At 67.2% G+C, this 25,181-nt stretch overlaps 3 protein-coding genes across 3 annotated transcripts; 1 reads left to right on the top strand and 2 right to left on the bottom strand.

Moving 5' to 3' along the window:
* Window positions 1–1,013: 1,013 nt before the first annotated feature.
* LOC134420926 (basic proline-rich protein-like) lies at window positions 1,014–2,678 on the bottom strand. Its single transcript, XM_063161331.1, has one exon. The coding sequence runs from the start codon at window positions 2,676–2,678 to the stop codon at window positions 1,014–1,016; it is 1,665 nt and encodes a 554-aa protein (XP_063017401.1).
* Window positions 2,084–9,187, top strand: ISYNA1 (inositol-3-phosphate synthase 1). Its single transcript, XM_063161171.1, is given in 12 exon segments — window positions 2,084–2,372; window positions 3,191–3,315; window positions 3,404–3,565; window positions 4,122–4,251; window positions 4,325–4,518; window positions 4,599–4,748; window positions 4,870–5,085; window positions 5,160–5,324; window positions 5,404–5,517; window positions 5,611–5,828; window positions 8,826–8,972; window positions 8,974–9,187. Coding segments are annotated over 11 exon segments (1,671 nt in total). The 5' UTR covers window positions 2,084–2,372; window positions 3,191–3,201; the 3' UTR covers window positions 9,035–9,187.
* Window positions 9,188–11,828: 2,641 nt separating this feature from the next.
* SSBP4 (single stranded DNA binding protein 4) lies at window positions 11,829–24,042 on the bottom strand. The gene is made up of 17 exons (XM_063161172.1): window positions 23,951–24,042; window positions 22,440–22,512; window positions 22,268–22,329; window positions 20,793–20,877; window positions 18,524–18,613; window positions 18,072–18,131; window positions 17,869–17,938; window positions 17,693–17,763; window positions 16,405–16,472; window positions 16,265–16,310; window positions 16,115–16,150; window positions 15,960–16,014; window positions 15,326–15,396; window positions 15,126–15,204; window positions 14,050–14,078; window positions 12,351–12,452; window positions 11,829–11,972 (listed from the first exon to the last, which is right to left on the bottom strand). Exons 1-17 carry the CDS (start codon window positions 24,004–24,006, stop codon window positions 11,943–11,945), a joined length of 1,083 nt encoding a protein of 360 aa, XP_063017242.1. The 5' UTR covers window positions 24,007–24,042; the 3' UTR covers window positions 11,829–11,942.
* Window positions 24,043–25,181: the final 1,139 nt, after the last annotated feature.

Raw genomic sequence — 25,181 nt, 5'->3', positions numbered from 1 at the left:
TTCAGTGCTCGTGGCTCGTTTACAGGAGGAAGCTCATTAGAATAATTTGTCCTCGCCACGGTCCGGTGGCGCTGGTCCCTCTCCCAGCGCAGCTGCTGCACCTCCAGCGCCCGCACGACCCCCGGAATCAGCCCCTGCTCCCCCCTCGCAGGCGCGGGTCCGACCTTGGGCACGCAGCGCCGCCAGGGCGATGGCACAGCGAGAGGGAGGAGGATGAGGAGCTGCCAGCAGGGATATAATGAAGGGCCAGGGCTCGGGATTGTGTTACACGAGGGGAAAAAACCCAACTGTGGAGGAAGGAAAACGTGGCAAGGGAACGCTGAGGCTGCTGCGAGGCACAAACCCGGGCTTGGCGGGGTCGGCCTCGACCTGTTTTGGGGGGGGGTCAGAGGCAGGACCCCCCAGCCGAGCCCATCCAGCGCCCGCAGCATCTCCGGCTGCGGCAGGAGCAGCCCCTGAACCTGCTCAGAATGAAGCTCGGGAGCCCCCGGGGGGGCTGCGGGGCCTGGAGCCCGTCCCGGGGCTGGGGCGGGGGGTCCGCGGGGAGCGGGGGGTGGGCTCCATTGCTGCGGCGGCCGGGCCGGTCGCTATGGCTCCGCTGCGGCTCCGCTGGCCCCCGGCCAGCCCCCGGCAGCTGGGGAGCGAAGGCGCTGGGCGGCCGGCCCGGGCTCCCGGCCCATGGACGCGTTGGGCGAGCGGGAACAAGGGAGCCCCGCTCATGCGGTGCCGAGCGTGGGAGGAGTGGGAAGGGAGTGGGGGAAGGAACAATGGTGGGAGTTATGGGAGGGGGGCGAAAAAAAAAAAAAAAAAAAAAGGAAAAAAATAAGAGGAAAAAAAAAAAAAAGAGGAAAGCAGTGGAAAAATACCAGTTCTGGGCCCCTGGCAGCGCTGCCCGGACCCTCCCCGCCCCAGGATTATTGTACAAAGAAATGTTATTTTTGTTTCAATAATTTGCTGAGGCACTGGCATTCCAGCGCGGGGCTCGTTTTGTCCTCCAGCCCGGCACCAAGGGATCATTGTTCCTCCATGGCCAAGGGGCCGGACGCGGCCCCCCGGCACCGCCGTGCCCTCCACCGCCGCCTCTCCCCGCGGCCGCCCGGCCGCAGGTGCCCTCCGGGCTCGGTCCCGGTGGGTCCCGTCCCGCTGCGTGCCGGAGGCCGGGTGGCGATGGCAGCGAGCCCCGAGGAGCGGGGTGGGTGGCGGAGGAGGGCAGAGCTGTCCTCGCCGTGTCTGCGGGGAGCGGGGTGGGGAGGGGGCCGGGGCGTTGCTGCGGCTCCGGGGCCCCTTTGAAGCGGGGCGGGCCATTGAAAGGCAGCGGGACCCCGGGGGCCGCCAGCGGGGGGGCGGCCACGACCCCGTTCCCTGCCCGGCCCCGGGCGCTCCCCGCGCTCCCCCGGGTGCGGGTGCGGCCCCACACGGGCTCGGTGCCCCCGGCAGCGCCGGCAGGGAGCCGGGCTGGGCGCTGGGGGCTCCGCGGCGAGTCCGCCCCGCGGGCTCGGGGCTAACGGGGCTAACGGGCTCCGGGTCGGGGGCTCCGGCCAGCCGGGACTTTCGGGGTGCCCGTGCCCGGGGCTCTGGGGTGCCGTGACCTCCGGGGTGCCCACGCCGGGGGCTCCAGGGTGCCGTGGTTTTCGGGGTGCCCACACCGGGGGCAGCAGCGGGATAACAGCGGCAGCACGGTGCCGGTGCCGGTGCTGGTGCCGGTGCCGGGCTGGCAGCCCCGTGGGAGCGGCGCCGTGGGAAGGCGCCCGCGGGTCCCGGGCGCAGGAAGCCGCCGGCCCGGGGCTCTCAATGGCCGGAAGGCGGCGGCGGGACCCCCGGTCCCGGCCCGGGACCGGCCCCGGCGACACTTCCCCTTCCCGGGTCAGCGGCCGCTTCCCCGTCCCGGCCGGCCCCTCCCGCCCCCCTCTCCCGGTACGAGCGGCCGGCGGGGCCCGGGGAGCCCCGCACGTGCCCCGGGACCGGGGGTCGGGGGGGTCCGGGGGGTCCGGGGCTGCCGGTGCCGGTGGGCACGTGCGGGGGGCGGGGCCGGGCGGGGGCGGGGCCGGGGCGGGGCCGCCGAGCCGATTAAGCGGCGGGAGCCGGGGCGGCCGCAGCGCGATCGCATCGTCCCCGCGGGGCAGCACCGGACACCGGGCACGGGACGCCGGGCACCGACACCAGGCATCGGGCACTGAACATCGGGCACAGAACACCGGACGCTGAACACCGAACACCGGCTGTCGGCGCTGGGCACCGAACACCGGGCACAGGGTATCGCCACCGGACAACGGGCAACGGGCACAACCACTGGCACCGGACACCGGGCACCGGCACCGATACAGACTCAGGCACCGGCTCCGGCTCCTGCGCGCCCGGCGCGGCCCGGCCCGGTGAGTGCCCGCGGGGGGCGGGACTGACCCGGAGCGGTTCGGGTTTGCGGGTTCGGGTTTGCGGGTCCGGGTCCCGCCGTGCCCTCGGCGCGGTGTCCCCCTGTGCCACCCCGGGGACGCCGCTGTCCCCAGGCGCCCTTTCCCCGGCAGAGGGACAGCCCTTGTTCCCCCGGTGCCACCCCGGGGTGCAGGGACAGCCTCTGTCCCCGCGTCCCCTCTGCCACCCCTGGGCAGTCCCGGTCGCGATGTCCCCTGGGACAGCTCTGGCAGTGGGAACAGCGCTGGTCCCCACGTCCCCTGCCCCATCTGTCACCCCAGGGCGTAGGGACCGCCCCTGTCACCAAATTCTCCACATGCCTGGGAGCCGGGACAGCCTCTGTCCCCACGTCCCCTGCGCGCTCCGTCACCCTCAGGAGCAGGGACACCCCCGGTCCCCCTGTGCGCCACCCCAGGGTGCGGGGCTGTCCCCACAGTGTCCCCTGCACCCCCAGAGCCCCCCGGCGTGCAGGGACACCCCTGTCCCCCGGAGCATCCCTGGTCCTGCAGTGCCACCCCCAGAGAGGGGACAGGGCACAGTCCCCGCCTGCCCTGAGCGGCACCGTGCCCCGCTCTGGGCCCTCTGTGCGCTCCTGGGGTGCGGCTGTGCCCCCCGAAGCCCCCCCTGTCCCCGACACGGGTGGGACGGGGCCGCAGCGACCGAACCGGCGGCGCGCAGGGCACGGAGCCAAGGTCCCCACGGGCGGCACAGCCACGTCCCAGCAGGGCGGAGGGCCCGGGGGGGTGGCCCGGCCGCTGACACCCATTTCCTGCCATTGCAGCTCCAGGAACAATGGCAGAGCCATTCCTCGTGGACAGCCCCGACGTCACCTACAGCAAGGACTTCATCGAGGCCAAGTACACCTACAGCACGGTGCACGTCTGCAAGGAGAACGGCGTCACCAAGGTGGGCAGGGGCGCCGGGGGGCTCGGGGGGGCTCGGCCCGTCCCCGCCGCCCCCAGCTGTGCCCTCTCTGTGTCCCCTCTGTCCCCAGGTGCGGCCGTGCTCCACCCGCTTCACGTTCCGCACGGGCCGGCAGGTGCCGCGCCTGGGGGTGATGCTGGTGGGCTGGGGGGGCAACAACGGCACCACCGTGACGGCGGCCGTGCTGGCCAACAGGCTGGGGCTCTCCTGGATGACCAAAACCGGCCGCAAGGTGCGTGTGCCCAGCGAGGGGGGTGTCCCCGGTGTGACCTGAGGGAGGGGGTCCCCCCAGTGTGACCCCTTCAAGGTGGGTGTCCCCAGAGAGATCCCAGCCAGGTGGGAGTCCCCAGTGTCACTCCGTCAGGGTGGGTGTCCCCAGAGATACCCCAGCCAGGTGGGTGTCCCCAGCCTGATCCCCGCCAGGTGGGTGTTCCCAGCAGGGTCCCTGCGAGAGGTGTGTCCCCAGCGTGACCCCAGTAAAGAGGGTGTCCCCAGAGTGACCTCGGTGGCATGGGTGTCCTCACTGTGACCCCAGCGAGCTCTGAGGGCACCCAGTGTGACCCCACAAGGGCCACGTCCCCGGGGTGTCCCCAGAAGGACCCCAGCGATGTCCTGGCACCTGGGGTCACCCCGCAGGGCTGGGGACACCCAGCTCAGCCGCCCTGGCGTCCTGCCCCCCAATGCCCTCCCTGCCCTCAGAGGGGCTCTGCAGCCCCCGCCCCTCACTCTGGGGGCGCAGGGACCCCTCTGACCCCCCCAGCCCCTCATCTCTGCCCATCCCCTCCCAGACAGCCAACTACTACGGCTCCCTGCTGCAAGCCTCCACCGTGTGCCTGGGCACGGGCCCCTCGGGTGACGTGTACGTGCCCTTCCGGGACCTGCTGCCCATGGTGCACCCCAACGACATCGTGTTCGACGGTAGGTGGGGTACGGGGGGCCCCCCGGGCGGCGCGGGACCCCCCGAGCGCCTGGGTCACCCCCTGTCCCCCAGGCTGGGACATCTCCTCGCTGAACCTGGCCGAGGCCATGCGGCGGGCGGAGGTGCTGGAGTGGCCGCTGCAGGAGCAGCTGTGGCCGCACATGGAGAAGATGAAGCCCCGTCCGTCCATCTACATCCCCGAGTTCATCGCCGCCAACCAGGAGGAGCGGGCGGACAACGTCCTGAGCGGCCCCATGGCCCAGCAGGTGCGGCCGGGCGGGCGGGGAGGGCACAGGGGGCACGGGGGAGGTGGCACCGAGCTCATCCGTCCCCCACGCCGCCCCAGGTGGAGCAGATCCGCAGGGACATCCGAGACTTCAAGGAGAGCAGCGGCGTGGACAAAGTCATCGTCCTGTGGACGGCCAACACGGAGAGGTTCTGTGACATCGTGCCGGGGCTCAACGACACCGCCGACAACCTGCTGAGGGCCATCGAGGTGACACTCTGGGGAGGGTGACACTCTGGGGAGGGTGACACCCTTGGGAGGGTGACATTCTGGGAAAGGTGACACCCTTGGGAGGGTGACAGCCCCGCTGAGCCGCCCCGTGTCCCCGCAGCGAGGCCTGGAGGTGTCCCCGTCCACGCTGTTCGCCGTGGCCAGCATCCTGGAGGGCTGTGCCTACATCAACGGCTCCCCCCAGAACACGTTCGTGCCCGGCGCCGTGGAATTGGCCGCCCAGCGCCGCGTCTTCATCGGCGGCGACGACTTCAAGTCGGGCCAGACCAAGCTCAAGTCGGTGCTGGTGGATTTCCTGGTGGGCGCCGGCCTCAAGGTGCGTGGGGGCCCAGCGGGGTCTGTGCCTGCCTGCGGGGCACGGGGGGTGACCCGGCCGTGCCCCCTGCCCAGACCAAGTCCATCGTGAGCTACAACCACCTGGGCAACAACGACGGCAAGAACCTGTCGGCGCCGCAGCAGTTCCGCTCCAAGGAGATCTCCAAGAGCAACGTGGTGGACGACACGGTGCAGGCCAACCCCGTCCTCTACGGCCCCCAGGACAAGCCCGACCACTGCGTGAGTGGGGAGGGGGCCCGGGGGGGTCGCACACACACACGGGGGTGACAGTGGGGTGACGGGGACGTGGCTTTGGCAGGTGGTGATCAAGTACGTGCCCTACGTGGGGGACAGCAAGCGGGCGCTGGATGAGTACACGTCCGAGATCATGATGGGCGGCACCAACACCATCGTCATCCACAACACCTGCGAGGTGCGTGCGGGGCGTCCCCACGGTGTCCCCACGGTGTCCCCGGGGTGTCCCCACGGTGTCCCCGGGTGGCTGCTGACCCCCGGCTGCCCGCAGGACTCGCTGCTGGCCAGCCCCATCATCCTGGACCTGGCCATCCTGACGGAGCTGTGCCAGCGCATCTCCTTCCGCACCGAGGCCGACGCCGAGTTCCAGGGCTTCCACAGCGTCCTGTCCATCCTGGCCTTCCTGTGCAAGGCCCCGCTGGTGCCCGAGGGCTCCCCCGTGGTCAACGCTCTGTTCCGCCAGCGCAGCTGCATCGAGAACATCCTCAGGTACCCGGGGCACCCGGTGCCACCACCCCTGTGCCCACAGGGGCACCCAGAGCTGTGCAGGGGTTCCAGGGTGGGGTACCCGGGCTGCCAGGGGGTCCCAGTGCCCACCATGGGGTGTCCAGCTCCAGGGGTACTGGAGCTCGAGGCCTGGGGTGCCCGGTGCTGGGGGTGGGTCCCAGTGGCACCAGTGGGTTCCAGTGTGTGCTAGTGACGGTGCCAGCGCCCAGAGGTCCTGGAGATGCCCAGCACCAAGGTCCCAGCTCGGGTGGGTCCCCATTTCCCAGTCAGGGGGTGCCCAAGGGGAGCAAGGTCCCAGTGCCCATTTGGTGTCCCGGCACACAGACCCTGGCACCCAGCGGGTCCCTGATGCCCCAGGGGGTGCCCAAAACCAGTGGATCCCAGTGGCCAGCACCAGTGGCTCCCAGTAACCAAACCTTGGGGTTCCCAGTACCAGAGGTCCCCAAACCTTGGGGTTCCCAGTGCCCGGGGGTGCCCAACTCCAGCGGGTGCCAAATCTCACAGATCTGAGCAGCATTGGGGCTCCCTGCTCCCATTCCAGCTGCTCCCGGTGCCCAACACCCGGAGGTGCCACACTCCGGTGTCCCCCAGTTCCCAAAACTCATCCCGCCAGTGCCTGAACACCCACCCCACAACCCCGGTGCCCCAAACACCCATCCCAAACCCCAGCAGTGCCAAAGCACCCATCCCAATCCCCCCACACCCCCCTCCCCGTGTCCCCCATCCCTCCCCTGCCCCGTGCCACCCCCTGAGCCCCGTGTGTGCCCCCCTGAGCCCCGTGTGTGCCCCCCTGAGCCCCCCGTGTGCCCCCCTGATCCCCGTGTGTGCCCCCCTGAGCCCCGCGTGTGCCCCCCTGACCCCCGTGTGTGCCCCTCTGACCCCCCCATGTGCCCCCCTGAGCCCCGTGTGTGCCCCCCCATGCCCGCGTGTGCCCCCCTGACCCCCGTGTGTGCCCCCCTGACCCCCGTGTGCCCCCCTGACCCCCGTGTGTGCCCCCCTGAGCCCCGTGTGTGCCCCCCTGAGCCCCCCGTGTGCCCCCCTGACCCCCGTGTGTGCCCCCCTGAGCCCCCCGTGTGCCCCCCTGACCCCCGTGTGTGCCCCCCTGACCCCCGTGTGTGCCCCCCTGAGCCCCGTGTGCCCCCCCATGCCCGTGTGTGCCCCCCCATGCCCGCGTGTGCCCCCTTGACCCCCGTGTGTGCCCCCCTGACCCCCGTGTGTGCCCCCCCATGCCCGTGTGTGCCCCCCTGAGCCCCGCGTGTGCCCCCCTGACCCCCGTGTGTGCCCCCCTGACCCCCGCGTGTGCCCCCCTGACCCCGTGTGCCCCCCTGAGCCCCGTGTGTGCCCCCCTGAGCCCCCCGTGTGCCCCCCTGAGCCCCGTGTGCCCCCCTGACCCCCGTGTGTGCCCCCCTGACCCCCGTGTGCCCTCCTGATCCCCGTGTGTGCCCCCCCATGCCCGTGTGTGCCCCCCTGATCCCCGTGTGTGCCCCCCTGACCCCCGTGTGCCCTCCTGACCCCCGTGTGTGCCCCCCTGAGCCCCCCGTGTGCCCCCCTGACCCCCTGTGTGCCCCCCCATGCCCGTGTGTGCCCCCCTGAGCCCCGCGTGTGCCCCCCTGACCCCCTGTGTGCCCCCCTGACCCCCGCGTGTGCCCCCCCATGCCCGTGTGTGCCCCCCTGACCCCCTGTGTGCCCCCCTGACCCCCGCGTGTGCCCCCCCATGCCCGTGTGTGCCCCCCTGACCCCCTGTGTGCCCCCCTGACCCCCGTGTGTGCCCCCCTGAGCCCTGTGTGTGCCCCCCTGACCCCCGTGTGTGCCCCCCTGAGCCCTGTGTGCCCCCCTGACCCCCGTGTGTGCCCCCCTGACCCCCGTGTGTGCCCCCCTGATCCCCGTGTGTGCCCCCCTGATCCCTGTGTGTGCCCCCCTGACCCCCGTGTGCCCCCCTGACCCCCGTGTGTGCCCCCCTGACCCCCGTGTGCCCCCCTGACCCCCGTGTGTGCCCCCCTGACCCCCTGTGTGCCCCCCTGAGCCTCCGTGTGCCCCCCTGACCCCCTGTGTGCCCCCTGACCCCCGTGTGTGCCCCCCTGACCCCCCGTGTGTGCCCCCTGACCCCCCGTGTGCCCCCCTGACCCCCCGTGTGTGCCCCCCTGACCCCCCGTGTGCCCCCCTGAGCCGTGTGTGCCCCCCTGACCCCCGTGTGCCCCCCTGAGCCCCGTGTGCCCCCCTGACCCCCGTGTGTGCCCCCCTGAGCCCCGTGTGTGCCCCCCTGACCCCCGTGTGCCCCCCTGAGCCCCGTGTGTGCCCCCCTGAGCCCTGTGTGTGCCCTCCCATGCCCGTGTGTGCCCCCCTGACCCCTGTGTGTGCCCCCCTGACCCCTGTGTGTGCCCCCCTGACCCCCGTGTGCCCCCCTGAGCCCCGTGTGTGCCCCCCTGACCCCCGTGTGCCCCCTGACCCCCGTGTGTGCCCCCCTGACCCCCGTGTGTGCCCCCCTGACCCCCTGTGTGCCCCCCTGACCCCCTGTGTGCCCCCCTGAGCCCCGTGTGTGCCCCGCCATGCCCGCATGTGCCCCCCTGGGCCCCGTGTGTGCCCCCCTGATCCCCGTGTGTGCCCCCCTGACCCCCGTGTGTGCCCTCCCATGCCCGTGTGTGCCCCCCTGACCCCCGTGTGTGCCCCCCTGACCCCTGTGTGTGCCCCCCTGACCCCCGTGTGCCCCCCTGACCCCCTGTGTGCCCCCCTGACCCCCGTGTGTGCCCCCCTGAGCCCCGTGTGTGCCCTCCCATGCCCGTGTGTGCCCCTCTGACCCCCCCGTGTGCCCCCCTGACCCCCGTGTGTGCCCCCCTGACCCCCGTGTGTGCCCCCCTGACCCCCGTGTGCCCCCCTGACCTCCGCGTGTGCCCCCCTGACCCCCGTGTGTGCCCCCCCATGCCCGTGTGTGCCCCCCTGACCCCCGCGTGTGCCCCCCTGACCCCCCTGTGTGCCCCGCAGGGCGTGCCTGGGGCTGCCCCCCCAGAACCACATGCAGCTGGAGCACAAGATGCAGCGGCCGAGCGCCAAGCGCGCCTGCCCCGGGGGGGCCGCGTGTCCCCTGGTGCCCAAGAAGAGCCCCCCGGTGCCCGCCCAGCTCAACGGGCACCCCCCGTGCGCCCCCCTGCACATCGACGGCGCCGACTGACCCCGACCGCGGGGGTTTTTAGGGGGGTGGGGGGCACGGGTGGGTTTGGGGGGGGCGGTTTTACCTCACCCCCCCCGCCCCCGATCGGTGATGGAGAATCCAAACTGTGAAATTTGTACCCACCAATAAACCCGAGCACAGCGCGACCCCCCCGGCCGTCTTTGGGGTCTCTTCACTTGGATTTGGGGGCCTTCATTTGGTTTTTGGGGTCCTTCACTTGGATTTGGGGGCCTTCATTTGGTTTTTGGGGTCCTTCATTTGGATTTGGGGGCCTTTATTTGGTATTTGGGGTCCTTCACTTGGGTTTGGGGTCCTTCACTTGGATTTGGGGTCCTTCATTTGGTATTTGGGGTCCTTCACTTGGCTTTGGGGTCCTTCATTTGGTTTTTGGGGTCCTTCACTCGGCTTTGGGGTCCTTCATTTGGTTTTTGGGTCCTTCACTTGGCTTTGGGAGCCTTCATTTGGTTTTTGGGGTCCTTCACTTGGATTTGAGAGCCTTCATTTGGTTTTGGGGTCCTTCATTTGGTTTTTGGGGTCACTTGGATTTGGGGTCCTTCATTTGGTTTTGGGGTCCTTCACTTGGCTTTGGGAGCCTTCATTTGGTTTTTGGGGTCTCATCTGGTCTTTGGGGTCCCCCCGGTTGTTCCTTGGAACCTCAGCTGCTTTTGGGGTCCCTCCCTTGGTTCTTGGGTTTCTTCACTTGGGTTTGGGGTCTCATGTGGTATTTGGGGTCCTCCTTGGAACCTCAGCTGCTTTTGGGGTCCTTCACTTGGATTTGGGAGCCTTCATTTGGTTTTGGGGTCTCATCTGGTCTTTGGGGTCCCCCCGGTTGTTCCTTGGAACTTTAGCTGGTTTTGGGGTCCTTCACTTGGTTTTGGAGTCTCTTCACTTTGGTTTTTTGGGTCTATCATTTGGTTTTGGGGTCTCATCTGGTATTTGGGGTCCCCCTGGTGGTTCCTTGGAACCTCAGCGGCTTTTGGGGTCCCTTTATTTGGTTCTGGGAGTTCCTTCACCCTTTTGTGGGGTGCCTTTATTTGGTTCTTGGGGTGCCCCTCACCTCGTTCCTCTCCGTGAGGTTTTGGGGTCCCCTCACCCGGTTTTGGGGTCCCCCCCACCCCCAGCCAGACCCAACCATCGCCGCCTTCTGAAAAAAAATCAAATTACATTTATTGATGCGAGAAGGGGGGTGTTGGGGGGGGTCGTGGATTTTTTTTTTTTTTTTTGTCATTTTAGGGCTTTTTTTTTTGTTGGGGTTTTTTTTTTTTTGGTTTTTGTTTTTTTTTTTTTTTTTTTTTTTTGCTTTTTGTATTTTTTCTTTTTTTTCTTTTTTGGTTTGTTTTTTTTTTTTTTGGGGGGGTGTTCCCCCATTTTGTTTTGATAAGCAATGGGCGGGGGGGGGGATTTGGAGGTTTAGAAATGAGGGGGGGTCCCTACACAGAACAGAACTACGCCTATGGGGGGGGTCACCCCATTTGGGGGGGCTGTACAGGGGAGGGGGGGTCCGGGTGTGCAGCGGCATTTTGGGGGGGCTCTTGAGGGGGGGTAAGGGGGGGGGGCTTTGAGGTCCTTTCTGTTATACAAGAGGAAAAAAATCAGAAAAAAAAAATAAAAGGAAAAAATAAAAATAAACACAAAAAAAAAAAAAAAATCCAAACCACACCAAAAAAAAAAAAAAAAAAAAAATCCTTCATATGAAAAAAGTGGTCCCTGGGGGGGGCAGTCGGGGGGGGCCCCGGTCTGGTGCTCGGGGGGGGCCGGGGGTCACAGTGCTGGCTGAGCACACAGACTGGGGGGGCCGGGGGGATGGGGGGCACTGGGGGGCTGAGCCACGGGGGGGGCACGGCCTGGACCCCCCCCACTCATTCCCCCTGGGATTTATTGGGGGGGGGTCTGCACCCATACGGGGGGGCCAGGCTGGTTCTGCCCCTCCAGACTCGGGGGGGGCACTGGAGAATTGGGGGGGGGGGGTCACACTCCCCCAGCCTGGGGGGGGCACAGCCCAGGGAACCCCCCCAGATACCCCAAATTTTGGGGGGGAGATTGGCACCACCTGCCATGGAGGGGAGGGGGGGGGGCACAGTGCCACGGAGCCCCCCCCCCAAAAAAAAATCTCAAAAAATCCCCCTCCCTATGTGGGGGGGCAAAACACCCCAAAAATGCCCCTTTGGTCCCGCCCCCAGTGCCGGACCCCCCCTCAGCACCGATCCCACCTTGGGGAGGGGGGGGCTGCAGATGGGAATGTGGGGGGGGGCAATAAATGGGGTCCCAGCCCAGTTTGGGGGTCCCCAGTGCTGGGGGGGATTCAATAAATGGGGTCCCTGCCCAAAGGGGGGGGCTCCCATTGCTGGGGGGGGCAGTAAATGGGGTCCCAGCGGTTTTGCAGGGGTCCCCAATGCTTGGGGGGGGGTCCCCAGTGCTGAGGGGGGGGGGCAGTAAATGGGGTCCCAGCAGTTTTGAGGGGTCCCCAATGTTTAGGGGGGGTCCCAGTGCTGGAAAGGAGGGAGGGGAGGGGGCAGCAAATAAGTCCGGTGACTTATTCCTAATCATCATTATAATTTTTTTTTTTTGGTTTTTTTTGGTTTTTTTTTTTCCTCCCGCGCTTTTTTTCCTGCTCCTTTTTAGTGTTCGTTTGGACAAAAAAAAAAAAAAAAAAAAACCCAAAAAATAATAATTAAAAAAAAAAAAAAAAACAAAACAAAACAGGGGAGGGGGCGGAACCGGGAAAGGGGGGGGGGCGTTGAATGGGGGGGGGGGGTGACGGGGCGGGGCCGGGTGTGGGGGGCGTGTGTGTGGTGTGGGGCGGGGGGGGGGGGGGGGAATCTGATCATTTGATCGTTAAAATCAATGAATTAATTAATTAATTTGTTTTTTTTTGTGTTTTTCGGTGGCGGGTGAGGGCGGTCTGGCTGTCGGCGGCCTCGGCGCGGGGCTCACACGCTCATTGTCATGCTGGGCGAGTACTATAGAGAGAGCGGAGACACCACAGCGTTACCGGCGGCGGGGGCCGGGGCGGGGGTCCCGGCTCTGGGGATGGGGGGGGGGGGGTGCGCGCACACACCCAGCGCTGCCCCCCCCCGGCGCCGCCCTCCTCATCCTCATCCTCATCCTCATCCTCATCCTCACGCCTCGCTCGGCCACGGCGCCCCCCCCGCCGCCGCCGCCGATGCCGCCGGTGCCGCCGGTGCCGGGGGTGACGCGATTCGGGGCGGGGGTCGCCAGTGCTGCGCTCTGCTCGCCGACCCCCCCCGCCCCCGGCCGCCGCCGCGCCCCCCCCGCGCCCCCCGCCCTCGCCGCCTGCCCCCCCGGGGGTGCGCGGGGGTCCCCGCCGGGTCCCTTACGCTGTCGCTTTGGAAGGGGTTTAGGAAATTGCCGCTCAGCTCGGCGTCGTCGCGAGGGGTCCCGGGGGGGTTGCTCAGGGCCCCCAAGTTACTGGGGGAGCTCTGGAGGGAGGGGGGACAAGAGTTAGCGCGGGTGGGGGCATGGGGGTGTGTGTGCGGGGGCATTAATGGGGTGGGGGAGTCACGGTGTTGGCGGGAAATAAATGGGGTCCCAGTAAATGGCGGGGGGCAAATAAATGGGGTCACAGTAAATGGGGGAGCCCAAATAAATGGGGTCACAGTAAATAATGGGGGAGCCCAAATAAATGGGGTCACAGTAAATAATGGGGGAGCCCAAATAAATGGGGTTTCGGTAAATGGAGGAACCCAAATAAATGGGGTCACAGTAAATAATGGGGGAGCACAAATAAATGGGGTCCCAAATAAATGGGGTGGTCACAAGACATGGGGAACCCAAATAAATGGGGTCACAGTAAATAATGGGGGAGCCAAATAAATGGGGTTTCAGTAAATGGGGGAACCCAAATAAATGGGGTCACAGTAAATGGTGGGGGGCAAATAAATGGGGTCACAGGACATGGGGGAGCTCAAATAAATGGGGTTTCGGTAAATGGAGGAACCCAAATAAATGGGGTGGTCACAGGACATGGGGAAACCCAAACAAATGGGGTCACACTAAATAATGTGGGAGCCCAAATAAATGGGGTCCCAAATAAATGGGGTGATCACAGGACATGGGGAACCCAAATAAATGGGGTCACAGTAAATGGGGGAACCAAAATAAATGGGGGAACCCAAATAAATGGGGTCCAAGTAAATGGGGGAACCAAAATAAATGGGGTCCCAAATAAATGGGATCCCAGGACATGGGGGAACCCAAATAAAGGGAGTCACAGTAAATAATGGGGGAACCCAAATAAAGGGGGTCACAGTAAATAATGGGGGAACACAAATAAATGGGGTCCAAATAAATGGAGGAACCCAAATAAATGCCATCCAAGTAAACTGTGGGGGGTGATAAATGAGGTCCCAGAAAATGGGGTGGACACAGGGGAACCCAAATAAATGGGGTCCCCATAAATGGGGTGGTCCCAGAACATGGGGGAACTCAAATAAATGGGGTCCCAGTAAATTGTGGGGGGCAATAAATGAGGTCCCAAAAAATGGGGTCCCAATAAATGCGGTCCCAATAATGGGGTGATCCCAGTATATGGTGAGGGGCAATAAATGGGGTCCCAGTAAATTGTGGGGGGCAATAAATGGAGTCCCAAAAAATGGGGTGGTCCCAGTATATGTGGGAACCCAAATAAATGGGGTCCCCATAAATGGGGTGGTCCCAGCACATGAGGGAGCCCAAATAAATGGGATCCCAGTAAATGGTGGGGGACCCAAATAAACGGGGTCCCAATAAGTGAGGGGCCACAGGCTCCCCAGCACATTTACCCCCTGTAAATGGGGTCCCAGTACATGGTGGGGGCAATAAATGGGGTCCCAGTAAATGGGGTGGTCCCAGAATATGGAGGAGCCCCCAAAAAACGGGATCCCAATGGATGAGGAGGGCTCCCAGTGCATTTACTGGAGTTCCCAGTAAAGGGGTCCCAGCACCCTGGAGATTCCCAACAAACAGAGCTCCCAGAACATGGGGGACCCCAATAAAGGGGGTGCCAGCACCGTGGGGGTCCCCGGGTCCCCAGCTCACCTTTGGCAGCCCGTCCATGTCCCCGGAGCCTGCCAGGGTGACAGAGGGGCATTAGTGACCCCCAAATTTGTGCGTCCCTAACCCACGCATGTCCCCCAAACTGTGTCCCCAATCCTCCATAATCCACGTGTCCTTCTCAAACCATGTGTGTCCCCAAATTTGTGTGTGTGTCCCCAAATCTGTGTCCATGTCCCTAAATCCCTGTGTGTGTCCTCTCAATGTGTGTGTGTCCCCAAATCCCTGTGTATGTCCCCAAATCTGTGCCCGTCCCCAAATCCGTGTACACATCCCCAAATCTGTGTATGTGTCCTGAAATCCCTGTTTGTGTCCCCAAATCTGTGTCCATGTCCCCAAATCCCTGTGTATGTCCCCAAATCTGTGTCCATGACCCCAAATCCCTGTGTGTGTCCCCAAATCTGTGCCCGTCCCCAAATCCGTGTACACATCCCCAAATCTGTGTATGTGTCCTGAAATCCCTGTTTGTGTCCCCAAATCTGTGTCCATGTCCCCAAATCCCTCTGTATGTCCCCAAATCTGTGTCCATGTCCCCAAATCCCTGTGTGTGTCCCCAAATCTGTGCCCGTCCCCAAATCCGTGTACACGTCCCCAAATCTGTGTATGTGTCCTCAAATCCCTGTTTATGTCCCCAAATCTGTGTCCACAAACCCCTGTGTGTGACTCCCAATTTGTGTGTGTCCCCAAATCCCCGTTTGTGTCCCCAAATCCGTGTCCATGTCCCCAAATTCCCGTTTGTGTCCCCAAATCGGCGTCCATGTCCCCAAATCCCCGTTTGTGTCCCCAAATCCGTGTCCATGTCCCCAAATCCCCATTTGTGTCCCCAAATCCGTGTCCATGTCCCCAAATCCTCATGTGTATCCCCAAATCCCCGTTTGTGTCCCCGAATCGGCGTCCATGTCCCCAAATCCGTGCGTGTGTCCCCTCAATCCATTCCCCCTCCCACCCCCGAGCCCCTCCTGCTTCAGGAGCCCACCCGGCCTCAGAAGGAGCCCCAGTCCCGCCGGGTTTGGGACTCTGGGCTCCCTGCTGTCCCCGCTGTCCCCGGGGCTGTCACCCACCTAAGGACCCGTTCATGTGGTGCGGCTCCATGGCGCTCATCCCGCCCAGGGGCCCCTCGGCTCCGGGCCCCATGGGGAACTGCAAGGGAAAATGGGGGGGCTGAGGGAGCCTGGGGGACCCCGAGGGACCCCCGAGGGACCCCCGGCCCCGTCCCCAACCCTGTGTCCCCCCCAAGCCCCGTGTCCCCTCCGTGGCTCACGTTGGGCCGGCTCCCCGCGGGTCCCATGGGGTTCATCATGGTGTACATGTTCTCACTGGAGTTGGTGGAGTCTGGGGGGGCACAGCACACGAGGGGGGGGGTGAGTGTGGCACCCCCAGATCCCACTTATAGCCCCCAGTCACAGTCACATTCCCCAGATCCCAGTTATAGCCCCAAATCACAATCACAGCCCTAAAAATCCCACTTATACCCCCAAATCCCTATCACACCCCCCAAATCACAATCACACTCCCCAAATCCCAATCACACCCCCAAAAATCCCACTTATAGACCCAAATCCCACTCAGACTCTCCCAAATCCCACCCAGACTCTCCCAAACCCCACTTATGCCTCCACATCCCAATCACACTCCCCCAAATCACAATCACGCCCCCAAATCCCACTCATACCCCCCAAATCCAACTCACATACATAAAAATCCCACTTATACCCCCAAATCCCATTCATGACCCCCCCAAATCCCAATCATACCCCCCCCAAACCCCACTCACTCCCCCAAATCCCACTCATTCTCCCCCAATCCTACCCACACCCCCAAAAATCCCACTTATACCCGAAAATCCCAATCACGCCCCCCAAATCCCACTCACACCCCCAAATCCCCTCACTCACCTCCGGGGCTGGGCAGGATGGGGGTACCAGGGGGGCCACCGCCCCCAGGAGGGCCCTGGAAGGGAAAAGGAAAAAGGAAAAATGGGGGGTGGGTTTGGGGGGGTCACAGGGTCACTGCAGCCCCCCAGTCCCCAGCACTGCACCCCAATACTCACCACGTAATTGCCAGGGGATGAGGAGGAGTAGGCAATCTGGGGGGACAAAGGGGAGTCAGCACGGGGGGGACGCGGGGGCAGCACCCCCATAGGAGCCCCCCACCCCAAGGTATCTCCCCCTCCCCAAAATCCCCAAAATCCCAAACTTACGGAGTTGGCGTTGGGGTTGGGCCAGGGCCCGCGGCCACCGGGACCCCTGGGGAGGCAATGGGGACAGTGAGGGGGGGTCCTGCCGGGCCCGGGGCTCCCCCCACGCTGGGGGGGCTATGGGGGGGGCACGGGGGTCTTACATGTTCATGGCGGGCATCCCAGGGCCGGCCAGAGAGCTGGGGGGGGGGCGCATCCCACTGCCGTAGCTCTGTGGGACCGGGGGGGTCAGCGGGGCTGGGACACCCCTGCACTGTCCCCAGCCCCGCTGTGACCTCCGTCCCTGTCCCCAAAAGCCATCCCCATCCCTGCATCCCCATTCCCTGCCCCTGTTACCCCCATCCCCGTCCCCACCCATGTCCTTATTCTCGTTTCCCTGTCCCCATTCCCGTCCCCATCCCTGAATTCCCATTCCCGTCCCTTTATCCCTGTACCCCATCCCTGTGCCCCCATTCCTGTCCCACTGTTCCCATTCCCATCCCCATATCCTCGTCACCCTGCCCCCGTAACCGCTCCCACCCCTGCATCCCTGACCCTGCCCTATCCCAGTGCCCCACTATCCCATCATCCCAGTACCCCATTGTGCCACTATCCCATCATCCCAGTACCCCTGTACCCCAGTATCCCATTATCCTCGTAACCCCTCATCCCAGTACCCCATTATTCCACTATCTCAGTATCCCATCATCCCCATATCCCAGTACCCCATTATTCCATCATCCCAGTACCCCAGTATATCCCATTGTCTCCATATCCCATCATTCTATCATCCCAGTATCCCATCATCCCGGTACCCCATTATTCCATTATCCCAGTACCCCATTATCCCAGTATCCCATTAATCCATTTTCCCATTACCCCACCATCCCAGTACCCCATTACCCCACCATCCCAGTACCCCATTACCCCACTATCCCAGTACCCCATTAACCCAGTATCCCCCTATCCCAGTATCCCAGCACCCCAGTATCCCCCTATCCCAGTTCCCCCCTATCCCAGCATCCCTGTACCCCATTACCCCCCTATCCCAGTACCCCAGTCCCCCCTTATCCCTGTACCCCAGTCCCCCCCCATCCCAGTACCCCATTGCCCCCTATCCCATACCCCAGTCCCCCCCTATCCCATACCCCAGTACCCCCCTATCCCTGTACGCCATTGCCCCCCATCCCATACCCCAGTCCCCCCCATCCCAGTCCCCCCCATCCCAGTACCCCATTGCCCCCCATCCCAATACCCCATTGCCCCCTATCCCTGTACCCCAGTCCCCCCCTATCCCGTACCCCAGTCCCCCCCTATCCCGTACCCCAGTCCCCCCCATCCCAGTCCCCCCCATCCCAGTACCCCATTGCCCCCCATCCCAGTACCCCATTGCCCCCTATCCCGTACCCCAGTCCCCCCCATCCCAGTCCCCCCACCCCACTGTCCCCGTACCTGCGGCCCCATGGCGGCCATGCCTCGGGGGGGGTTCATGCGCTGCATCGGGCCCCCCATGCCGGGATGCCCTGCACAGAGCGGGGAGGGGGAGCCGTGAGACCCCCAGAGCCCCCCCGAACCCCCGCTCTGGGCTCTGGGGGGGGCTCAGGGACCCCGGGGGACCCCAGACTCACCCTGAGCCCGCGCGGCCGGGTCCATGGCGTTGGGCAGCAGCGGCTGCGAGCCGGGAACACCCACGGGGGGCTGCGGGGAGAGAGGGGGGACAGCGGGTCAGGGGGCTGGGGAGGGGCTGCACCCCTTTATCTGGGTGCCCCCCTTTGTTTGGGTGCCCCCCGTTATTTATTTGGGGAGGGGGCTCCGGCAGTGACCGCCTCACCTGGTTGGGCATCCGGAGCGGGGGCCGGGGGCCGCCGGGGTACCGGGGGGACATGAAAGGCTGCAAGAGAGAGAGAAAGGGGGTTCTGGGGGGTCAGCTGGGGTTTGGGGGGGGTCGGTGTCACCATGGGGGGGTCCTGGGGGGGGGGGGTGGTGACCCCTGGGGGGGCTGTGACCCCTGGGGGGGGCTGTGGGGACACAGGGGGAGGCTGTGCCATGGTGGAGGTGTGATCCCCCCACCCCCCAAAACCCGCTGAGGACACACAGACACACGGTCACACGGACACACAGGACACACGGACACGCGGACACACAGGACACACAGACACACGGACACAGAGGACACACATGACGCACAGTCACATGGTCACACGGTCACACGGACATACGGACACAGGACACACAGTCACACGGTCACAAAGACACACGGACACACACAGGACACACGGATACCTGGAAGAAGGCGGGGGGCACGGGACCCCCGGCCATGCCGTCCCCGGGGGGCAGGTTCCCCATCACCGGGCTGGGCGCCGCCGCCGCGCTCTGCGGGCACAGACAGACAGACGGACGGACGGCTCAGAGCGGGGCCGGGGGGTCCCCATCGCCCCCCGCGCCGCACCGAGCCCGGGGCCCCGCTCTGCCCGGCCCGGGGGGAGCTGTAAAGGGAAGGAATGCGGCGCTTTCCGCTCCTCCGGCCCGGCCCCGGCGCCACAAATGGTTCCAATTTGGAGCACGGAGGGGAAGGGGGGGACCCCGCGCTGCCCCCGCCGCCCGGGGGGCCCCAAGCCCCCCAAGGCCAGCGGGGATGGGGGGCCCGAGGTGCTTGCGGGGGTGGCGGTACCCACGGCATGGGGACAGCGATGGCCATGGTGACACCTGGGACACGGGTGGCACCCGGGGTTGGTGGCACCGAGAGCTCAGGGACACCCAGATGGGGTCTGTGCCCCACGGGGGGGGTCCTGGGGGGTCCCAGGGCTGTGTCCCCTCCTGGGCACACCCCGGACACGGCCGCAGGGCCCGGCTGGGGGCACCGCAGCCCCCGGGGTGACGGCGCTGTCCCCCCACGGCAGGGACCCAGCGGGGCCCCCCCAGGCCGGGGATGCTCAGCACGGCTGCCATGGCAACAGGCGGGGGAGCTGCGGCTCCTCCTGCGGGCTCAGGGTCAGCAGGGAGGAATTGGGGTGGGGGGCACACGTGGGGGGGGTCTGGGGGCTGCTCCCCCCCGGGGGGACCCCAGACCCCGCTGGGGGGCAGCCGCTGCCACACCCACCCCGACAGCTGAGCCCAGGCCGGGCCCCCCCAGTTCTGTGGGGGACGCTCCGGGGGTCCCGACGTGCCCGGGGGGGCTGGGGGGAACACGGGGGGACCCCAGCCCCACGCCGGGACCCCCGGTTCAGCCCAGCCGGGCTCCGGGGCGGGGCTGGGGCTGCGCGGGGCACCCAGCGGGCGCGGGGGCCCCGGGGCTCCCCCGGCCCCGGCAGGCGGCAGCGCCATGGCAACGCGGCCTGACCCGCGCCGCGTCCCCGGCGTCACCGGCACCGCACCGGCAGCAGCCTCATTAATTCCGGCACGGAAATGGGGAACCAAGCGGCTCTGCGCAGCCACGGGGCCGGGGGCGGCGGCGAGGGGACGGGGAGGGGTCCTGCCGCAGCCCCCGCGGCGCCAGCGCGGCCCCACGGGGCCCACGGGAACCCACGGGAACCCCCAGGAACCAACGGGACCCTCCGGGACCCCACAGGACCCAACGGGGGTCAGGGGATCCCTGGGGGCCAGGGGATGCCCATGGGCCCTGCGGGGTCCCGAGCCCAGGGGGCACCGAGGGTCCTGCAGCCCACAGAGTGCCCCCACGGCACCGTGGGTGTCCCCCCAGGGACAGGGACCCCGCTCCGCATCCTGCATCCCGCGGGGGCATCCTACACGGCACAGCACCCCGCATCCTGTGGGGCTGTGGATCCCACAGCACCCTGGAGCAGAATCCTACAGCATCCCATAACATCCTATAGCATCCCATAACATCCTACATCATCCCGTAACATCCTACATCATCCCAGAGCATCCCAGAGCCTCCTGCATCATCCCAGAGCATCCCATGGCCTCCTGCATCATCCTACGGCCTCCTGCATCCTGTGGCACCCCCAGGATGGCCCAGAGCACCGTGAGCTCCACAGAGTCCCACAGAATCCTGCACCCTGTGGGGCTGTGGAACTCTGCACCATCCTGCATCCCACAGCATCCCACAGCATCCTCCTGCATCCCACAGCATCCCGCGGGGCACGCATCCTGTACCATCCTGCATCCCACGGGCTCTGCATCCTGCACCACCCTGAACCCCCACAGCATCCCAGCGGGGGGGGGTCCCACTGAGCCCCAGCCCCGCAGCAGCGACCCCCAGGACCCCGGGTGGGCACAGGGGACACCCCCAGGACCCCGGGTGGGCACAGGGGACACCCCGGCTGGCACCGTGCCCATGGTGTGGGGGGAATGGGGGGGATCCCTGTGCCCTGGGGGGGGGTGACAGAGGGGGATGGGCACGCCAGGGCACGCCGGGGTCCCCGGGGGGGGCACAGAGCCCGGCCCCCAGGGATTAACCCCCCCTCAGTGGCACCCTGTGCAACGGGCAAAGGGAAATAGGTCAGGCAGAGATCGGGGCCGGCACGGGGGGGTCCCGGCGGTGTGGGGGGGGGTCGGCAGCGCACGGACCCCCCCCTCGTGAGGCACTCACGTAGTCATGGAAGGCTTTGGCCTCGCTGGAATGCTCGCAGGTCTCGCGGCGGTCCGGGGCGGCGCAGTACAGATCCCAGAACACGCTGGGGACGGAACGGGGCGCGATGGGATGGGGTGGGATGGGGTGGGGTGGGATGGGGTGGGATGGGGTGGGATGGGATGGGATGGGGTGGGATGGGGTGGGATGGGATGGGGATGGCGTGGGATGGGATGGGATGGGATGGGATGGGATGGGATGGGATGGGATGGGATGGGATGGGATGGGATGGGATGGGATGGGATGGGATGGGGCGCGATGGGATGGGGTGGGATGGGGTGGGATGGGATGGGATGGGATGGGATGGGATGGGATGGGATGGGATGGGATGGGATGGGGTGGGGTGGGATGGGATGGGATGGGATGGGATGGGGTGGGATGGGATGGGGTGGGGTGGGGTGGGATGGGATGGGATGGGATGGGATGGGATGGGGTGGGGTGGGGTGGGATGGGATGGGATGGGATGGGATGGGGTGGGATGGGATGGGGTGGGGTGGGGTGGGATGGGATGGGATGGGATGGGATGGGGTGGGGTGGGATGGGGTGGGATGGGATGGGGTGGGGTGGGATGGGATGGGATGGGATGGGATGGGATGGGGTGGGGTGGGATGGGGTGGGATGGGATGGGGTGGGGTGGGATGGGGTGGGGTGGGGTGGGATGGCATGGGATGGGATGGGATGGGATGGGATGGGATGGGATGGGATGGGATGGGATGGGGGGCACAGGGTGAGGACCCCCCCCCGTTCACACCCCGACCCCTCCCGCCGTCCCCACAGCCCGGCCCCGCTCCCTCCGTCCCTCGGCCGGGGCCTCCCGGCTCCCGGCGCTGCTTTCCCCGCCTGTTTTCCCTGGAAACGGTCGCCACGGCCGGAGCCCAAATTCCTGCGACTTTACATCAGGCACGGCAGCATCCCGCCGTGGGGAGGGGGTCCCTGCCCGCGCCCCCCGCCCTGCGCTGGGGCAGCACGGGGGGCCCTGAGTGTCCCTGGGAGCCCCCCCGGTTTGGGGGTGCTGGCCGGGTGCCAATGAACCCCCCCTCGCTGCGTGCGCCCCCTCCCCAAATCACCAACCGATCGCTCACTGCCCACCCCCGAGCCCCCCACCCCACAATTAACGCCCCCCCACATCCCCACGCCCTCCTCGGGGGGCTCTGCGGGGCCCCCCCAGCGCGGGGGTCCAGCCCCGGGGCCGGGAGCCCCCCCAGCCCCACTCCCGGTGCCAAATTGGATCCATCTGGAGGAGCCGGGCAGGGGGGGCCGCGATGGGAGGGAAAGGGGGGGCCCCCAAGTCGCTGATGGGGAAAGCAGAGGGGCAGGGTTGTGTTTATGGGGTACGAGGGGATGTGGGGGGGGGAGATCCCAGACCCCCTCCCTGCCCCTCTGCCATGGGAATGGGGGGGATCCCCCCTCCCCAACCCCCCCAGCCCCCCACTCACCACCACCAGGAGTGCAGGAAGCCGGGGGGCTCCCCCAGCGTGATGTTCTTCTCCCATCGGATCTGCGAGGGGGACACGGGGGGGGTCAGCACCCCCAGGCAGGGACTGAGGGGCTCCAAGACCCCCCCGGGGTGGGATGGGGGGGTCTGGGGGCGCTGCCCCCCCCCCTTACCTCCGACAAGAAGGTCTGGGCGGATTTCTGGGCCCCCACGTGCAGCAGGTACTCGTAGACGTAGAGCGCCAGCCTGGGGGGACAGGAGGGGGACAGGGACAGGGTCAGGGCCTGCCACCCCCTCGGTGACACCGCCACCCAACGGAGCCCGAGGGACAGCCAGGATGGAGCCCCCCACCCGCAACTAGCGCGGGTTAATGAAGGAGCTTCGATGTCACCGCCCCGAGGGACCCCAGCGGCGGCACGGAGCGACTCCCGCCGGTGGCACCGAGCGACTCCCGCCGGTGACAGCGCCGGGGTGGCTCCAGGACAGGTGACACAGGGTGACACAGCCCACAGGATGTGGCTCGGGGCCCGGTGTCCCCGCGGAGCCCCGGGAGCAGGAACGGGACTCGCGGGGTCCCAGCCCCGGTGGGAGCAGCCCCCGGTGCCAGCAGCGCCCCGGGGAGCGGCGGGCACGGAGCGGGGACCGGGGGCGGCAGCGGCCGCGGGGCATCGGCAGCCCCGGGGCCGTTCCGGTGCCGCCGGCACGGCCGGGGAGAGCTCCCGGTGCCCTCAGGGATGCTGCGGACCGGGCACATCCCGGCTCCCGGTAGCGCCGGTGCCATCGCGGGGCACGGTGCCCCGGGGGATGGCACAGACCGGGGGGATCGCCCCGGCTCCCGGTGCCCCGGAGGATGGCACAGACCGGGGGGCACAGCCCCGCTCACGGCAGCCTCGGAGCGCTCCCGTACCCTGGCGGATGGCACGGAGCGGGGGGATCAGCCCGGGTCCCGGTGCCCCGGAGGATGGCACGGTCGGGGAAGGGGCATGCCGGCCGCCGGTGCCCCCGGGGATGCCGCAGACCGGGGAGATCAGCCCGGTGCTCCCGCAGCTCCCGGTGCCCCGAGATGTGGCAATACCCGGAGGGCACATCCCGGCTCCCGTTAGCCCCGGCGTGATCGCGACTCCCGGTGCCCCGGGGGATGCCACGGACCCCGGCACACCGCAGCTCCCGGTGCCCCGGGGGATGGCACGGATCGAGGGGGATCATCCCGGCTCCCGGTGCCCCGGGAAGCCACGGACCGGGGGGATCATCCCGGTTGCCGGTACCCCGGGGAATGGCACAGATCGGGGGGAATCATCCGTGCTCCCGGTGCCCCCGCAGCTCCCGGTGCCCCGGGGGACAGCACGGAGCGGGGGGATCACCCCGGCTCCCGGTGCCCCGGGGGATGCTACGGACCGGGGGCTCATCCCGGCTCCCGGTGCCCCGGGGGATGCCGCAGAGCGGGGGCTCGTGCCGGCTCCCGGTGCCCGGCTGACCCCCGCCAGCTCCCGCTGCCCCGCGGCTGCCGGTGCTCCCCGGCGGGGCGGGGCCGGGGGGTCCGCCCGCCCCCCGATCTCCCCCCGCTTTTCCCGATCTCTCTCCCCCCCCCGTCCCTTCCCGCTCCGTCCCCGCTCCCCCGGCGCCCGCCCCGGCAAAAACTTCCGCGCCCCGGCCGTCCCCCGCCGCCGCCCGGCGCCGCACTCACTTCTCGCGGGCCTGGCCGTCCGAGGGCACGCCGGAGCCCTTGCCCTTGGCGTACATGGCGCGGCGGCGGCTGTCAGCGGCCCCGGGCCCGGCCCCGCGCGGCCCCCGCCGCCCCCGCCGCCCCCGCCGCCATCCCGGCCCGGCCCGGCCCGGCCCCGCCGGCTGCGGCCGCGCGCCCGAGGGGGAGCTTGAAACCGCCGCGCCCCCCCCGCGCGGCTGTTCCGGCAGCGCCGCCACCACCCCCCCCGCGCCGCGCGCCGCGCTTAAAGGGGCGATGGCGGCGGGGGGAGGCGGTGGGGACCGCGCCGAGGAGGGAGGGAGGGAGAGAGGGAGCGGGGAGGGGGACGCACGGACACACGGACACATGGACACACGGACACACGGACACGGGGGGCGAGGGGAGTGGGCGAGGAGGGTCACGGGCACCGCGGGGTGGGCACAGGGGGCTCAGGGGGGCGAGGATGGGGCTGGGTGGGCGCGGGGACGCGGGGATGAGGAGTGGGCACGGACACGGGGGACGCGCGAGAGGGGGTGGGCATGGAGGGGCAGGGACACACGGGGGGTCAGGGACACGAGGGGCGTGGGCATCCAGGGAGGGGGCACACGGCGGGTCAGGGACACCAGGGGGTGAGTTAAAGGGGCAGTGACACGAGGGGACTCGGGCACGGTGGTCGCGCAGGGACACGAGGGGGTGGGCGCGGACACGGCGGGTACAGGGGGTGGACATGTGGCGGGGCGGACACGGACACGAGGGCGTGGGCACGGAGGGACGCGGACAGGAAAGGGTGGGCACGGGCACGAAGGGGTGGACATGGGAGGGGGGACACCGGGGGACACGGGGGACACAGAGGGACACGGATGTGACACGGTGGACGCGGAGGCGATGGGGTGGACTTAAAGGGGCAGCGACACGAGGGGATGAAGGCAGGATGGTCATGGAGGGACACGAGGGGGTGGCCACAGACACGCGACACAGAGGGACACGGATGTGACAGGGGACACGGTGGACGTGGACACGACGGGGTGGACACATGCGAGGGGTTGAGCATACGGGGACACGGACACGAGGGGGACGCACGGACACGGCGGGGGGACAGACGGACAGGAATGGGAGCAGGGAGTCACGGAGGGACTCGGACACCAGGGGGCGGACACGGACACGCTGTGACACGGGGGGGACACGATGGGCACACGGAGGGGACAGGGAGGGGACACGGAGGGGACACGGAGGG

The sequence above is a fragment of the Melospiza melodia genome, chromosome 7 (assembly GCF_035770615.1).
Source record: "Melospiza melodia melodia isolate bMelMel2 chromosome 7, bMelMel2.pri, whole genome shotgun sequence".
Classification (NCBI taxonomy): domain Eukaryota; kingdom Metazoa; phylum Chordata; class Aves; order Passeriformes; family Passerellidae; genus Melospiza; species Melospiza melodia.
This window is presented reverse-complemented; position numbering and strand designations above follow the sequence as displayed.